This window comes from Mrakia frigida, assembly GCF_051309035.1.
Source record: "Mrakia frigida strain ATCC 22029 unplaced genomic scaffold BDY24scaffold_30, whole genome shotgun sequence".
Lineage (NCBI taxonomy): Eukaryota > Fungi > Basidiomycota > Tremellomycetes > Cystofilobasidiales > Mrakiaceae > Mrakia > Mrakia frigida.
In genome coordinates this window covers 1-15,040 of record NW_027481251.1, presented here as the reverse complement: position 1 = coordinate 15,040, position 15,040 = coordinate 1, and the positions used below count along the sequence as shown (strand labels likewise).

At 55.2% G+C, this 15,040-nt stretch overlaps 5 protein-coding genes across 5 annotated transcripts; 2 read left to right on the top strand and 3 right to left on the bottom strand.

The window, feature by feature from the left end:
- Positions 1-71: 71 nt before the first annotated feature.
- On the bottom strand, positions 72-3,135 carry BDY24DRAFT_417603 (major facilitator superfamily domain-containing protein; the record flags this gene model as incomplete). The annotated part of the gene is made up of 13 exons (XM_076643739.1): positions 72-83; positions 209-402; positions 546-584; positions 678-735; positions 821-1,041; positions 1,155-1,255; positions 1,375-1,862; positions 1,937-2,074; positions 2,137-2,200; positions 2,261-2,378; positions 2,453-2,712; positions 2,790-2,873; positions 2,978-3,135. The coding sequence occupies 13 exons, from the start codon at positions 3,133-3,135 to the stop codon at positions 72-74; spliced, it is 1,935 nt and encodes a 644-aa protein (XP_076493913.1).
- A 1,682-nt stretch (positions 3,136-4,817) lies between these two features.
- On the bottom strand, positions 4,818-4,982 carry BDY24DRAFT_332100 (uncharacterized protein; the record flags this gene model as incomplete). Its single annotated transcript, XM_076637133.1, has 1 exon — positions 4,818-4,982. A coding segment is annotated over one exon (165 nt), but the record flags the coding sequence as incomplete, so codon positions are not given.
- Positions 4,983-5,289: 307 nt separating this feature from the next.
- Positions 5,290-6,177, bottom strand: BDY24DRAFT_167250 (uncharacterized protein). Its single transcript, XM_076636217.1, has one exon. The coding sequence runs from the start codon at positions 6,095-6,097 to the stop codon at positions 5,630-5,632; it is 468 nt and encodes a 155-aa protein (XP_076493911.1). The 5' UTR covers positions 6,098-6,177; the 3' UTR covers positions 5,290-5,629.
- A 1,956-nt stretch (positions 6,178-8,133) lies between these two features.
- Positions 8,134-10,097, top strand: BDY24DRAFT_398360 (cytochrome C oxidase subunit II, transmembrane domain-containing protein). The gene is made up of 9 exons (XM_076641679.1): positions 8,134-8,406; positions 8,527-8,586; positions 8,703-8,777; positions 8,990-9,088; positions 9,211-9,333; positions 9,403-9,451; positions 9,531-9,576; positions 9,716-9,760; positions 9,914-10,097. Exons 1-9 carry the CDS (start codon positions 8,215-8,217, stop codon positions 9,966-9,968), a joined length of 744 nt encoding a protein of 247 aa, XP_076493910.1. The 5' UTR covers positions 8,134-8,214; the 3' UTR covers positions 9,969-10,097.
- A 1,005-nt stretch (positions 10,098-11,102) lies between these two features.
- Positions 11,103-14,840, top strand: BDY24DRAFT_443684 (uncharacterized protein). The gene is made up of 20 exons (XM_076644789.1): positions 11,103-11,381; positions 11,465-11,695; positions 11,834-11,930; positions 12,094-12,102; positions 12,191-12,289; positions 12,411-12,429; positions 12,523-12,612; positions 12,722-12,767; positions 12,846-12,940; positions 13,045-13,082; positions 13,164-13,181; positions 13,250-13,270; positions 13,348-13,389; positions 13,467-13,480; positions 13,555-13,602; positions 13,665-13,790; positions 13,866-13,874; positions 13,948-14,217; positions 14,287-14,343; positions 14,427-14,840. Exons 2-20 carry the CDS (start codon positions 11,533-11,535, stop codon positions 14,465-14,467), a joined length of 1,302 nt encoding a protein of 433 aa, XP_076493909.1. The 5' UTR covers positions 11,103-11,381; positions 11,465-11,532; the 3' UTR covers positions 14,468-14,840.
- Positions 14,841-15,040: the final 200 nt, after the last annotated feature.

The window sequence follows — 15,040 nt, the reverse complement described above, 5'->3', positions numbered from 1 at the left end:
AAAAGAAGCGTCACGACGCGCTCGTGCACACAACTCTCCGGCGCGATCGACGTTGCAGCGATACCGAGCACTCAAAATCGGTCCTCAAAAGACACTGGACGAACAAACATAGCATCAGCTCGGATTTGACCCACCCTTCTCCATCTCAATCCCCTCCCATCATCAACTCCTCCTCTCCCTCCCCCCTTCCCCCCCCCTCCTCGCTCACCCCACCTCCCAACCTCCCATCGTCTGACTCAGCCAGCAAGAACGATTGCTCCTCCAGAGAGCTGGGTGGCGGCCTAGCGAGTTGGATTTGGGAAAAGGAGAAGAGTGAGAAGGAGATGATGGTGAGGGAGAGGAGGAAGATAGTTTTTGGGAAGAAGGACGTGGTGAGGGTGTAGATGGTGCCGTAGAGCGCGACTGTTAAAGATGGGTTGGATTGAGGGAGGGTGGGCGGGCGATTGAGGGAAAGGAAGGGAAAAGGAAGGGCGGGAGAGGGGAAGAGAGTCAGCGAACGCGTCGAGGTGGGAAGAGGAGGATTAAGAGAGGGACAAAGAACTCACGTCCAATGACAGATCCGACGGATTGGAGGACGGCCATGGCTAGAGCGAATGAACGAAGAGAGAGGATGGGCGTCAGGACGGTGCGACGAAACGAGACGAACGAGACGAGACGAAAGAGAGGGCAAAGTTCACCAGAGAAGAACTTCCCAGCATTTGTCGAGCCAGCTAGCTCGAGTCCGATGGAGCTGATCTGAAACAAGAGAAAAAAAGAAGGATGGTCAGCGACGTCGAGCAGTTCCAACGAAGTCCTTCCTCGAAGTCGAACGAAAACTCACAGCAGGTCCCGCCCCTCCTCCGAGCGTCGCCAGCGTCGAGGCGATCACGAACTGCGCCGACGACTGGGACGCTAGGATTCCAATGTACGAGATGATGTCAATCAGGAGGGAGACCTTGATGATCTTGAGGTCGAAGCGAGACTCTCCGGGGTCGTGGGAAGGCGCGTCGTCGTCGTCGAGGACTTTGAGAGCTGGTTTGGGTTTGTAGATTCGGATGATGGCTGAGGGGACGGAAGAGAAGGGAAGGGAGGTGGAGGGGAAGAGGGATGGTTGGCGTAAGTCGACGAGAAGAAGCGAACGCAAAAAAGCTCCGACGCGTTCCAAACCGACTCACCAGGAAGGACGACGAGGAGATGGATTGCTCGAATGCCCCCGCTCAGAGTGAGCAAAGGTCCAATTTTCTCAAATCCCCAGGCGAACTGAAGTTGGATGTATCTATGGGGTGGAGGAAGGAAGAACAAACGAAGGTCAGCGACGTTCGGCCACGACGCGTCTCCCGTCCTCGCTCCTCCCAAACCCTCCCTTCAAGCTCACTGAAACCTCCAACCACTTACTGGAAGTAGAACGGATACGATCCCATCATTAACAGAATCGCTCCTTGAGCAGCAGCCAGGTACGTCAAGTTCCAACTCCTCCCTCCCGTCCACGTCGTCTCCTCCCTCGCACTAGGCAAGAACACCTTCAACGGACTCAAGAACTGCACACTACTCCTCGCCGTTCTCCTCACCACTCCCCACCCCTTCCTTCCCACCAGCCTCCTCAGCATCTCCTCCAACCCTCCTGCTCCTCCTCCGCTCCTCGGATGAGGTCTCGACTCCTCCCTCTCCCAGACCCGTTCCGCCTCGTCCCTCGCTTCCTCCTGCGCAGCCAGTCGATCCTGAGCTTGAATGAGAGCCGAGCGGGTTTCCGAAGAGAGGGATTCGGGGAGAAGGAAGACGAGGACGAGCATGCTGATGTGGAGGAGGGTGGAGAGGTAGAAGACCGAGAGGATGTTGTTGGAGTTGAGGGTGATGAACCACGTTCCGAGGACGGGACCGATGCCCTGAGAAACGAAGAATCGAAGAGGTCAGTGGAAGAATTGGAGGGCGAGGAGAAGGAGAGAAGACTGGGACGGACGATCCCGAGCATCATGAGACCCATGAAGAGGGAGAAGATGCCTGCTCTGGATCCGTCGGGTGTTGAGTCTGAGATGTAGGCCATGTTGACGGCTCCGAGAGTTGGAGCTCCTCCGAGGAGACCATCGACGACAGGGCCCTGAGATCGAAAGGGAGAGGAAGATCAGTCGAAGGTCGATGCGAGATTACGAGACGACTCACGAGAACGAGCAACCAGAAGGAGAAGATGCCTGGCCATCGAGCGACGACGAGGAAGACGATGTCCCTGTAAAAAGAAATGAAACAATCAGCTACGTTCGTTCGATCACGAAGAACCTGCACTCACGAGAAAATCAGCCCTCCCATCGCGTAGCCCATCACCGTCGTTCTTCCCACCCGATCGCTCCTCGTCCCCCACCAACCGGTCGTCAGGGAAGCCAAACCTCCTCCTAGGATGCTCACGACTGCGAAGGATAACGGGAAAAGGTCAGCTTCGAGCTCGAAAGAGAGGGAGAGGCGAGGGAAGAGAGGGACGAACCCGTCGAGAAGAGGGCGAGCTTCGACTGGACTGTCGGGTCGGTACGACATCGAACCTTATCGAGTAGCACTCCACCGAGCTCTACGGTATCGTTGGATATTGAAGCGTGAGTATCGAGATGCTGTGGACTCCTCAAGGCGAGGTAAGGAGTGAACGCGTCGTCGTCGTCGTTGTCGAGTTGAGGAGAGGATACGGAGAAGGAGGAGGAAGAAAGAGGAGCTGTAGAATCAAGCTCGAGAGGGGGAGGTGGATAGGATAGACTGTTGATAACCAAGGTCAAATGAGACGAGAAAAGATCAGCTTCCGAAGGAGAGAACGACGAAACGGTTGAGCTCACCAAAGGATCTGGTTCCCTAGATCTCCCTTGGGTGCGATGACCAGTCCAACCGAAAGAGCTTGCCCCGAAGAGATTACGAGAAGTCTAATGAAATCAACAAGTCAAAAGTCGTTAACGGCCGACGAATGCAAAAGGATCTCGGAGGGAAGGAAGGAGACCGTTGAGCTCGACTTCCGACTGAGACTCACAAGTAAGGATGAGGTTTTCTCCACCACCTCCGCTCGTGTACTCGCGTACTATCCCGATTCCTAGTTGATCCTGAACCTCCCCATTCTGCTTCCGGGTCGAAGAGGGGTTCGTCTGAATCCTCGTCCTCCCTCGTCGTCGGGTTCGAGCGAGAGCTCATCGGATCAAGCTGGTTTTGAGCGTTCGAGAGGGAGAGGGAGTTGACGAGGGAGAGATATAGGAAGAGGCTGGGGTAATGCTGAGCGAGTAAAGAGAGGAGGTCTTTTTCGAAGAGCTGAAGAGAAGGAGGTCGAGAAGGAAGGAGGGAAGGAAGGAAAGCTCAACGAAGGTCAGCTCTCGGTTCTCCTTTCCTCGTCGTCTTTCTCAATCAACGTTGAAAATCAGAACTCACCGATCGAGGACGATTGATAAGGGAATGTATAGAGGAAGACGCTAAGGTGGAATGTCGTGGTTTCAAGAACAGAACGTCGAAAGGGAAGCTCGCCAACTTCATGAAGCTCGAAGCGAGTCGGCTGCCTCCTCCTCCTTCGCGTCGGACTCAGGCTGCCGTACAGCCTTTTCCTCCCTTCTTCGCTTCACTTCTATTGGGAGGCGACGTTTTTCTTCTCTACTGATCTCAACCAGTTCTCTCTGTATTCTGGCTTTCATCTCTTCGCGACCGCGTCCCCTCCCTTTCCGCCTCTCCTCTAGTCTATCCGAGCAGTTCCCATCAAAAGCAAAAAAAGAAAAGGAAAACATCCAGCCAACAAACTATCTAATCTACCCAAACAACGAATCCACATCCCTCTTAGGCTTGTCCTCTCCCTTTCCCTTCCCGCTCTTGGGCGTCGAGCTCCCCCACGCCCCTCCCGCGTTCTCCCTCTTCTCCCACCTGGGTTTCGGCCTCTCCCCCCTTGCACCTCCAAACCCGAAGTCCCCACTCCCGCTCGAACTCTTCACCCTCGACGACGACAACGACGACGACGAGTACGAGGGCCGGTCCCTCCCGACGACGCTGACCGAATCCGCGTGAGGAGGACTCGCTCGGTTCCAGAGCGTCGTTGGATCCGAGAAGGACGAGGACGAAGGGATAGCGGAAGGAGAAGGCGCGAAGACGCGGAGCTCGTTCGATTTGGCTGCTCGTCGTTCAGAGAGGATCCGACGCGCTCGTTCGACCGTGGAGCGAGCGGCGGCTGCTTTGGTTTCGAAAACTTGACGAGCGTCGGGGGAGGGAACGGTGGAGGAGGTGGGAACGGTTTGAAGGAGGGTAGGTTTGGAAGAGGAGGGAGGGGTGGTGGTGCTGGTTGGAGAGGCGGGGGAAGAGGAGGAGGAAGGAGAGGAAGGAGAGTTGACGATCCAAGGGGAAAGGTTGTTGACTCGAGCGTCGTGGCGAGGACGAGGAGGGGAGGAGACGAAGGGAGGAGGGGTAGTGGAAGCCTCTGAGGGAGTTGGTGTTGGTGGTGCGCTCGACCGTCCGAAGGGAGTGTTTCCCGGCTTGGTCAACAACCTCTTCCTTCGAACCGTCGTCGGTTGCCTCTTCGCCGAGAAGGGTCCTGCTTCCTCCCCGCCAAACATCTTCTTCTCCAACTTGATCGCCGTCGCCTCAGCGTCCGCCTCAAACTCCTTCCCACCCGCCATGAACCAACCGGACTCGTCCACCTCGTCGATGTCCCCGAACGGATCGTCCTCGCTCAGCTTGTTCCTCCCACCTCGCCTTCGATCCTCCTTCCCTCCACCGTTCAACCCCATCTCGAACCCTGCCTCTCCGTTCATCGCCATCGTCAGGAGATCCTCCGCCAACGAGTTCCCTTCTTTCGACGATCCTCCCTCCTCCAACTCCCCTCCGTCCACGTCCCACTCCCAATCGTCCTTCTCCTGCCACTTCGACTTGAGGATCCTCCTCACAGCCTCAGGATTCAGCCCGAACCCTTCGCTGAGCGTCCTCATGTTGTACTTCTGGGGATCCTGCTTCGCGAGAGCTCTCATCTCGTTCATCTTCTCCCTCGAGACTTTGTACGTCGGCTTCCAATGCGTCGTGCCGTCGCCGTTGAGGATCGCTGCCTGCTTGAGATGAGCTGCTTTCCGGAGGGACCACGCGGGGAGGGTGACCGAGTTGTTACGAGGAGCTCCTGGGTAGATGATGCGAGGTGGTGCTGGAGGAGGAGGAGGGGTTTGAGAGGGAGGGAGAGGCGCGTCGTAGCTCCAGGGCTGGAGGAGAGGATCGGCTGAGACGTAGGGAGCGGCTGAGGAGGAGGACGGTTCGTCAGAGGAGACCTCGGGGTAGCGGTTGTAGGGATCGTTGGGGTCGAAGGTTTGTGCTGGGGTGTTGGACGAGGAGGAGGAGGGGGAGGGAGAGCCGACGAGGTTGGACGAGGACGAGGAGCCGAGGGTGATGCTCGGGTGAGGTATCTCCTTGAGTTTTCTCGGCACGGGTGTAGGGTCTCCCTTCCGCTTCTTGGATACGAAAGGAAGGTTCGCAGCCGTCTGTCTCGAGCCTTTGACCCTCGCTTCCTCGTCTCCTCTCCACTCCGAGAGTGCGATCTTCGGGAGCTCGACGGCCTTGGGACTGACGAGAGGAGCGACCTGCTGGACCTCGGCCGGTTCTGGAAGCTTGGCCCACGAGAGAGGATCGAAGTTGGGGACGATTCTGTTGGCTGGGACGACCGAGGAAGGGATCACGTCGCCAGGGATGGGAGCGAAGTTGAATCCGGAGGAGTAAGGTTGAGGGGAAGGGAAGAAGGGCGGTGGGTCGTTCTTCCTGGTGTTGAGGGAAGCGAGGGTTTCAGGATCGAGATCCGAGGCGCTGAAGCCGTCCACCGAGACGGAAATGTCTGAGTTTCGAAGGGAGGCGGTCTCGTTCCAAGCTGACTTCTCCGCGTCGTCGAGGGCTCCTTCTGCTCCCCAAACCGAGTTGGAATCCTTCCTGTTCTCGTCGCCGTCGTGGCTGCTCCTCCTTTGGAAACGAGTATGCGAGGACGAGGAGGGATCCTGGTTGGCGAGACCGTAGGTGACGGGCTGAGCTGCTGTTGGAAGGTAGGCTCTCCTCTTCTGCTGGTCGTTGACGAACTCGGCAGGTGGAAGCTCTTCTCCTTCAACGGATCCTCGAACGACGGGTCCTTCGGATCGAGCGATCTTGGCAGCATGCCGTAAAGTTCCTGGGAGGGTAGCGGTTCGAGAGGACTCTCGTAGGGATCCTCCAGAGGTGAAGGCTGAGGGAAGCGGAAGGGGTTTTGTTGGTGAGCTTCGACGTTTTTTGGGAAGGGAGACGGAGGCCTCGGACGGACAGAATCTATAGAAAACTGACTACTTACAAGTCGCTGGCCTGAATCCTGGAGTATCTATAGGCTCCGACTGGTAGTCCTTTGGAGGTTGACGATCCGTGAAGGCGACGGGAGGAGGTGCTGAAAGGGCAGGTCGAGAGGGAGGAGGGGAGGGAAGGGCCGTTTGAATCCGACGTTGAGCCTCCTCGATAGCCAAGTAGATTTTCGGATCCGATGCTGTTCCTGAACCTGGACCGTAGGGAGCTTGCTTCGGAGGCTGACGAGCTGGACTCGGGGTGAAGGTCTTCTGGACGAATCCGTGCGAGAAGGTGATCTCCTGTCGGGGCTTCCAGAGCCTTGGAGGAGGAGGACCGTCGTGTCTTGAAGACGAGAAGGAAGGTCTTGAAGAGGAGGAGGAAGAAGAAGTTTGAAGACCGTAGTTGGAAGATGGTGGAGGAGAAGAGGGTCGAGAGCGAGGGCGAGAGGAAGGGGTAGAAGCTCGAGAGGTGAAGGATCGAAGGGAGGAGGCGGAGGAGAGGGAAGGAAGGGCCAGAAGGGAGGAAGTAGGACGAGTTGAACGAGATGTATGGATAGAGGAGGACGGTAGTCGGAGCATATAGGGCACGAGGAGGGGTTGGGTGTCGAAAAAAAGGCGATTTCCGGGTGGAGGTTGGGAGGGGAAAGAGAGGGAAGGGAAGGGAGGAAGGAAAGTGGAAGCTCAACAAAAATCTCGGAACGAAAGTCGATTCTTCCGTCCCCCTGCAATTTTTTCCAGCACGACGATCTTTTCGGTGCTCGGACTGGTCTTCAGTGCCTCTAGATTGCTTTGTGAAGAGAAAAAAAAAATGGACTCACAGACCGAGCCCCTCCTCCTGGACTTTCCCCGTTCACGAGCTCGACCACAACTCTCTTACTACCTCCCACTTCTGCTCTCGAGGATTCGAAGGCAACATATGGGTTCCAGGGCTTAGTAGGCTCAACTCCTCGAAGTAGAAAAATCTCACAGCCACGTTGACCAAACGCGTCGCGAATCGAGTTTCCGCACTTTCTCGACCGACACCTCGACAGGTTCCTCGTTGAAAGCCGAAGATGCTCGATACATTAAGATATATCTCCCAGCCCAAGAATCCCGATCCTGGTACACATTGTACCTACTTCACGACGAGAACCCCCGTCGACGAGCAGGCCGATCCGAGACGCGTCGCCTCTCGCAACTCTTCGTCGGCCTCTTCTCTTCAAGTTGAATCGAGTTGAACGTCGATATCTACGGAGAAGATGTACACCGAGGATTTGTTACTGATGAGCTGCCAGGGTTTCTGAACGAGAGTGGGAGAGAAGACGAGAGCGCTGACTTCGATTTGAACCTGATTTATCTGTCTCTTCACGTCTGCCCCATACTCCCAAGTCTAATCTACGTACTCCTCTACGTACCTCGTATCTATGCCGACTTGGATCCTCTCCCTTCCACGCTGCATCGGTTTCCCACAGACCTTCTTCTGTCCTCACGACGCGTCGTCGCCCTCATCCATCGCCTTTCGTTCAAACCTCCTCCGAATCAGCATCCCTACCATCACATCCTCGCACCCTCGCCGTTACCATCACCGTATCCTACCGTGCTCGCCGAGGCTCGTGGGAACTGAAACAAAGCAGCGGATTTGTAGCGAAAACAAGAAGAGGACAGAAGGTCGCTTTTGAACAGGCCAGCCCGACTTTCCGACCCTCAAACCACGATCTCGCCCTTCCCTCCCTCCCTTCCCTCCCTTCCCTCCTTACGATGTCATTCGCTCCTCTCATCGCTCGCAGGCTCCCAGGGACCTCGTTGGCCGCTCTCGCTCGATCCAACTACCTCTCCGCCACTCCGTTCGCTCGATTCGCGTCGACGTCGTCGACCTTCCAGGCTTCGGCTTCCCCTTCCCACCTGAGATCCACTTCTGCTTTCAAGGTTCGTCCATCCGTCTTCACCAAAGGTCCTCGAATCACTTCGGATTGAGTCTCCCAGCATGCGAGGGCGGTCGGGATGGCAGGGGAGGGTGTGCTGGGAAGGGGACGAATCGAACGGAGAGGGTTTGGGTCTTCCAACGTCTTCCTTTTCACCATCCCTGACTTGTTTTCACCTCTTTTTCCGACGACTACAGTCCCTCAGCAGCTCTAGGAACCTCCAGGCCGCCCAGATCGAGCTCGTTGGAACCCAGGTATGTCCTCTCAAAGCTCAATCTCGGAGGAGCGTCGGCGGAATCCGAGCTCACCGTTTCGTCCCTCCCTCCTCTTCTGCTTTCCCTCTCCCTCTCCCTCTCCCTCTGGATTCGACTCAGACCCTCGCCACTGCCAACTCTCCCAGTGCTTCCCTCCAAACTGCTCGAGTCAACCAGAAGGTCAGTTTCTCTACCAGGGATGGCTCTCTCGCCTTCCCTGGGCCGCTCGGGACGATTCTCGCTGCTCGCTCACGCTCGTTTTCAACCCTTCTTCTCCCCTCTTCCAATCGATCCAGGCTCTCTCCCAGTTGCTCAAGGGAGCTCCTACCACTTCCGTCGCTGGGGCCAAGTTGAACCAGATCGCTTACTCTGTGAGTTGAGAGATGGAGAAGGTTTGATCGTCGCATGAGCGGTCGAGCTGATCGCACGTCCTCCCTCCCTCCTCCGTTCCGTCTCTCCCTCTTCGCCAACCAACCAACCAAATCCTTTCGATCTCCCATCTCTTCTCTTTCAACTACCTACTTCCCTCTCACTCGCCATCCGCCCACCTGGCCAAATCTGTCCTCGCTTCGCCGTCGATCAGGCTCTTCCCGGACTCGGTTTGATCCACCTCGACGCTCCCGAGCCTTATCAGTACGGCTTCCAGGATGGAGGATCCGTTACCATGGAGGGTATTACTGAGGTGAGTTCCTTCTTGTCGAAGTCTGAAAAAGAGAGCTCGAACGAAACGAGACGAACGACGAAACACTCTCGACGGCGGCGCTGACTCTTTCTCCCTTCTCTCCCTCCTCTTTTTCGCAAAAGCTTCACAACGCCGTCATGTACTTCGTTATCGCCATCGTTACCGGAGTCACCTACGCCCTTGCCGCTATCGTTTACCGATTCCGAGTCAGCAAGAACCCCATCGCTTCCAAGTACCTCAACCATGTGCGTCTCGACGACGCGTCTCTCCTTCGTCTGTCCTCCACTGACCGACGTTTCCATTTGAAACTATAGGGAACCCTTATCGAACTTATCTGGACCATCACTCCCGCTTTGGTTCTCGGTGAGTTTTCGTCTTTCGGAGGTGGTCGCTTCTTACCAACCCAGAACGCTAATAGGCCTGTTCTTTCGATCTCATACAGTCGCCATCGCGTTCCCTTCCTTCCGTTTGCTCTATCTGATGGACGAGTGCGTATTCACATCACTCATTCACTTTATAGAGATGGTGGGGAGAAAATGGGGGAGATCAGGCTACCGGACGAGGGACGAGTTCTTTCGTTCATTTTGACTAACGATGCCCCTTTCGTTTACTCTTTGCGAACTGCAGGGTTATCTCCCCCGCTCTTACCATCAAGGTCATGGGACACCAGTGGTGGGTCTATCTCTTCATTCTCGTTCTTCGTCTTCCTCTCGACGACGCGTCTCCTCTCGACCCTCTCCTCCCTCACGCCTTTCGATGCGCCCGAGCTCCTTCCCTTGCACTATAACTGACACCATATCTCCTTTTTTCACCGCTCCTTTCCAGGTACTGGTCCTACGAGTACTGCGATTTCATCAACTCCGAGGAAGACGACGAGTAGATCTTTCAACCGCTTCTTTTCTCTTCGCGATCTGGGTTCGATCTGTAGGCCCTCTAGCTTTTGGGTTTGATACCGTGTTTGGGCGGTGAAGGTGTCGGGGCGTCATATACATACGTTTCTAAACGAGCATTGGGAAGAGGGGAAAGGAGGGGAGAGAGCCGGCGAACGTCTTGGGGAAAAGGAGAGGTCGAGAAAGAGACCGTAAGGCGGGGAGAACCCGATGAAAGTTTAGTTGAGGAACATGGAGAGTGTCAAAGGGTATCAGCTGACTACATCAGGTTCATGTACAGTAGGTCGAAGGGGTGTGAAGGCTAGGTTCTGTCGAGGGAGAAGGAGAGCTTTGAGTTTGGACTTGAAGGACGCCGTCGACGCTTGACGGCTCAGCCGATTTTCTGGGTGAGAGTTGGGCGAAAAGATGGAAGAGTTGAGACGTGAGAATGGGAGGATAGGCTGGTGAAGGTGGAAGGGTCGCAACGTGAAGATTGGAAGAGCTGAAGAGCGAAGAAGGCGAAGGAGGAGGAGGGGAAGGAGGCCGGTTGGCAGCTTGAGCTCGAGATGAAAGGAGGGAGCGAGAGAGCGAAGTGGGGAACGAGGGAAGATACGATGGTGAATCTTGATCCGAAGATAAAGAAGGTCACATCAGGCTAATCGAGGCACATCCTTGGATCTCTTCGTGGCGAAGAAAAGGGAGACAACGGGGAGAGGGCGAAGACAAACAGTCGAGCTCACCTTTCCTTGTTGCTTGCTCTCCCTTCTCCCACTCCTCCTCGAAAATAACAAAGTCCTTCCGGTCCGTAGCAGAGTGTATATGTGATGAAGAGGTTGAGTTCCCAAGAGTCGGCAAGCTGCGAGGGAAGGTGCACGAAGGGAGAGTCGAAGAGGTCAAAGACGGAAGGGAAGGGCTCGACGATTCACGACCAAGGAGGAGAGCGATGGCGAGAGTGAGGGACGAGCGAGGCGAAAGTTGGAAGACGTGATGGAGAGAGGAAGGGGAAGAAAACCTGCTCAAGAGATGTGAAGGTTTTCCTATAGTTCGATGCTGGCCGTTGGGAGAGAAACGAGATGAGCCGAAGCTCGGTCGATTTGATCGATGAGCTCGTCCTCTTTCCTCTCCTCTTCCTCTCCTCTCCTTCCCCTGAAACAACGACCGCCCCCTTTTCTGCCATGCGTTTCCCTTCCCCCCTCTCTCCCCTTGGATCTTCAAACTCGAGAGAGAGCGACGAAGAAGAAAACGAGAGGATGCCGAGAGGAGGAGACTTGCACTCTTCTCCCTCCAAACCACCATCACCTCCCTCCTCTTTCTCTCCTTCCTTCTTCTACAGTAGTCGCCGGTCGTCTCTCCCTCCCCATCTTTCTCCTCCTCTCCTACAGGCTCAGCTCCTCTCCCTTTCACTCTTTATTTCTCGTTAACAAGTGAGCTTCGTTCCCTTCGAGGCGCTCCCTTTTCGCTGGCTGGGCTGACCCTCCTCTGCGACTCTTTCTTCTTCCTCCCTCAGGCTTTGACAGCTACCTCTCACTCTCTTACCTCTCTTAATCATCATCTCATCTTAAACCTCCCTTCAAGATGCTCGCCACTTCCTCCTCGCTCCTCTCGCTCTTCTCGTTCCTCCTCCTCCTCCCGGCTTCCTCCTTCGTTTCAGCCGCGCGAGTTCACTCGGGGTCGAGCTTCGTAAAGAGACAGAACAACAACAACAACAACAACGGGAACAACATTCAGACCTCTTTGAGTGAGTCCATATGTACACGGGAGGGCGACGAACGAGAATAGCGAAGAGACTTGAAAACGTCGCGGGAACAGATCGAGCTTAACTCCGCCCTCCCTCCCTCCCTTTCCCTCGCCGCTTCCTTGCCTTCCTTTTCTTCAGCCCTTGACGCCTCCCAGATCCAGTCCAACCTCGCGGATGACGGACAGGACCCTCCCGTCGCCGGTCAGGTTGCTTCCTTGACTTCTACCAACAACTTGTGAGCTTTCTCGAACGTAGAGCTTCGTTCCCTTCGCCAGCTCGCTCCTCCCACGTTTCTCTCGCCTCCTCTCTCCCGTCGTCCTCCAAAAACAGCTTACCGACTCATCTCTCGCTTTGATTTCTTTGCTCGTCTTTTTGTTATACTCGTCGTTTGTTTTCAGCATCAACTTGTGAGCTCACTTCTCTCCCTCTCTTTCGTTCTCACTCTTCTCGCTTTCACTGACGGCCGTCTCTCTTCGTTTCCCTACCTCGATTCAGCTGCGCTACCACCAACCTCGCTCTCACCAACGGTCTTCAGGTTATCGCTGGATCGTGCAACCCGACTCCTATGGGTAGCATCATCGCTCAGGCGAAGGCGTGAGTTGAGAGGACCTCCCTTCACTCTCTCGACACTCCTCTTCCTCCCTCGTCTATCCCTTGGTTCTCTCTTCGCTGACCGCGACTTCGTCATCTTCCCTTATTTTCCCTCTCTGTCCAGTCCCTCCTGCAAGTTCTCGGTACGTCCCAGCGTTCCTTCCCCGTCCATCTTTTTCGCCTCGCCTCGACGCGTCGTCCGGACCGAGACTGACCTCTGTATTTTTCTTCCACAGAACCCCAAGAACGGAGACACCATCACCGCCGACACTACCTTCACCATGACCATGAACATCGTCAACCTTCAGACCGGGTCGTTCACCAACGTACGGTCTCTTCCTCCCAATCCGAAGGAGCGAACGAGGGGATTCGAGACAGGCGAGAAACGACGCTGATCCCCCCTCCTTCTCGCCCTGGTTCTTCAATCTCTTTCAGGCCCAGAAGACCTACTTCGCTGCTCCCGCTCAGCTCAACGGACAAGGTACATCCCTCTCCGTTGTCCTCTCTTGGTCGAAGTCGTTCTCGTTCTGACGCGTCTTACTTTGTTCTCTCTCCCCAGGTATCCTCATCGGTCACTCGCACGTCGTCATCGAGGAGATCACCTCCCTTGATTCTACCACTCCTGCGATACCACCAAGTTTGCGTTCTTCAAGGGTTTGAACGACGCTGCCAACGTGAGTGCTTGACTCGCCTCGTCAATGGAAGAAGACGCGTCTTCGTGGAGGTTGCTGACATCTTCTCTTTCGACTGGACTCCAGAACGGAGTTCTTTCCGCTGAGGTCACTGGTGGACTGCCGTGAGTGCGACGGAGGGAGAGATATCCGAGTTGTGCGATTGAACAGATGATCTGACTGTCTCATCGTTCGTTCTTTCGCAGCGCTGGATTCTACAAGATGTGGGCTCCCTCTTCTCTCCTTAGTTCTCACACCGCTCAAAGCTGACTCCACTTGCTCGTTCTCCCAGGTCCTCCATCAATTCCGCCGCGTTTGTCTCTTCTCGTCCCCTTGTCGCGTCGTCTTCTCCGAATCTCACCTCGCCCCTGCTTCTCGTTCTCCGTGCAGTAACCACCAACCTGCTCTCGTCGGAGTGGCTCAACATGGAAGGTGAGTTCGAGATCTCGTCTCTTGATTGCTCTCTACTCTGCTACTTTGCTGACCTCGTTTGCATTGAACTCGATCAGCTTGGACGATGCTGGTTCGTCTTCGACTGACTCCCTTGCACGCCATCACCCCGTACTCACTTCTCGGAACTCTTTGCTTTCGCCGAAGTTTATTTCACCGTCGAAGCCGCTGGAAACAACAACAACAACAACAATGGTGAGCCCGCTCCCTCGTCATTGGTTCACGGAGACTGACTCGAGTCTCGTCCCTCGTTCCAGGAAACAACAACAACAACAACAACAACAACAACAACAACAACAACAACAACAACAACAACAACAACAACGCGGCTGACACGGACCCGGACGCGGATGGTGCTGCTACTGCTGCTGCAACCGCTGCTGGTAAGTCCGAATTTGAACTTTGATCCCGACCTTCGACGCGTCTCGAGCTGACTCTTTCTTCTTCCCATCTTGTAGCCGCTACTAGTAAGTTCCACCCTCTCCTCACTGACCCCACCCGTTTCTGACTCGTTATACACTACTTCACTTTTCCTACCAGCCGCCGCTGCCAACAACGGAAACGGAAACGCAGCCGTTCGTCTCGTTTTGCCTTTCTCCTCCCCTCTCCTTCTCTTCCTCCCCAAACTTACCTCTTCCCTCCCTCTTCCCTCTCCTCAGGCCACCGGAAACCTCCAAACCTTCACCGGAGCCCTAGGAGGAGCTGCTCCCGCCGTCACCGCCGCAGGGAACGGGAAGTTCACGAGCGGAGGAGTCCAGTTCAACTCGGCAAACTCTGCCATCGATAGGTCTTGCTCTGTCCAGCAGAACAGTGAGTCCTTCGTAAAATGTTGCATTTGAGAGGGAAAAGGGTGCTGATTGTTTTGGTGTTGGGTCGTAGCTTGCTCCAACGCTGCGAATGGAGGAGACAGGAGTTTGAGTGTTTCGGGTTGTGCTGGTTCGTTCCTTCTCTTCACTCTCGTATTTCATCTCTGTTCCTTCCGGGTGATTTTACTGACTGTATCTCGTTGGTTTCTGCAGCTCAAGAGTCCTCGTGCAAGGCTCTCAACACCGGAAACTAGACTCTGTCGTCGAGACGCGTCGCTCTCCCCTTCCCTGGTTTCGTTTCGTTTGTCGTATTGTAGTTCTTCGATTCCAGGTGACATAATACTTGATGGAGTGAGCGTGAAATGGTCGCGAGGACTTGCACTGCAAGTTCTGATAATCTCGACCTTCTCCCTCTCAGGCGACGCGTTGCGCTCAGTCAGTCATCTCTGCGTAACTATAGACGAACTAGAATTCACCATGTGGAAATTCTTCTGAGTCGTCTACTATGCAATCTGACGAGATTGATACCATCGAGAGATGGTGGGTATCAAATTTGAACGGCAGCGTGGGCCAAACCTCTCGCCTCCCGGTCTCTCTCTTCCTCTCAGGCGACGCGCCTCGATTGCTCCGTAACTATACACCAACTCGAACCCAGAATGCAGGAATTCTTCAGAGTCGTTTAGAATACATTCCAAAGTGATTAAAACCGTCGAGGTATGGTGGGTATCAAATTTGACGACCCAGCTCAGTGGAGCTCGTTCAGCCTGCGCGCAGGAGAGATTCACTGCTGGATTGAGGATACTAGAGCTGGATCGATTCCGTTACTC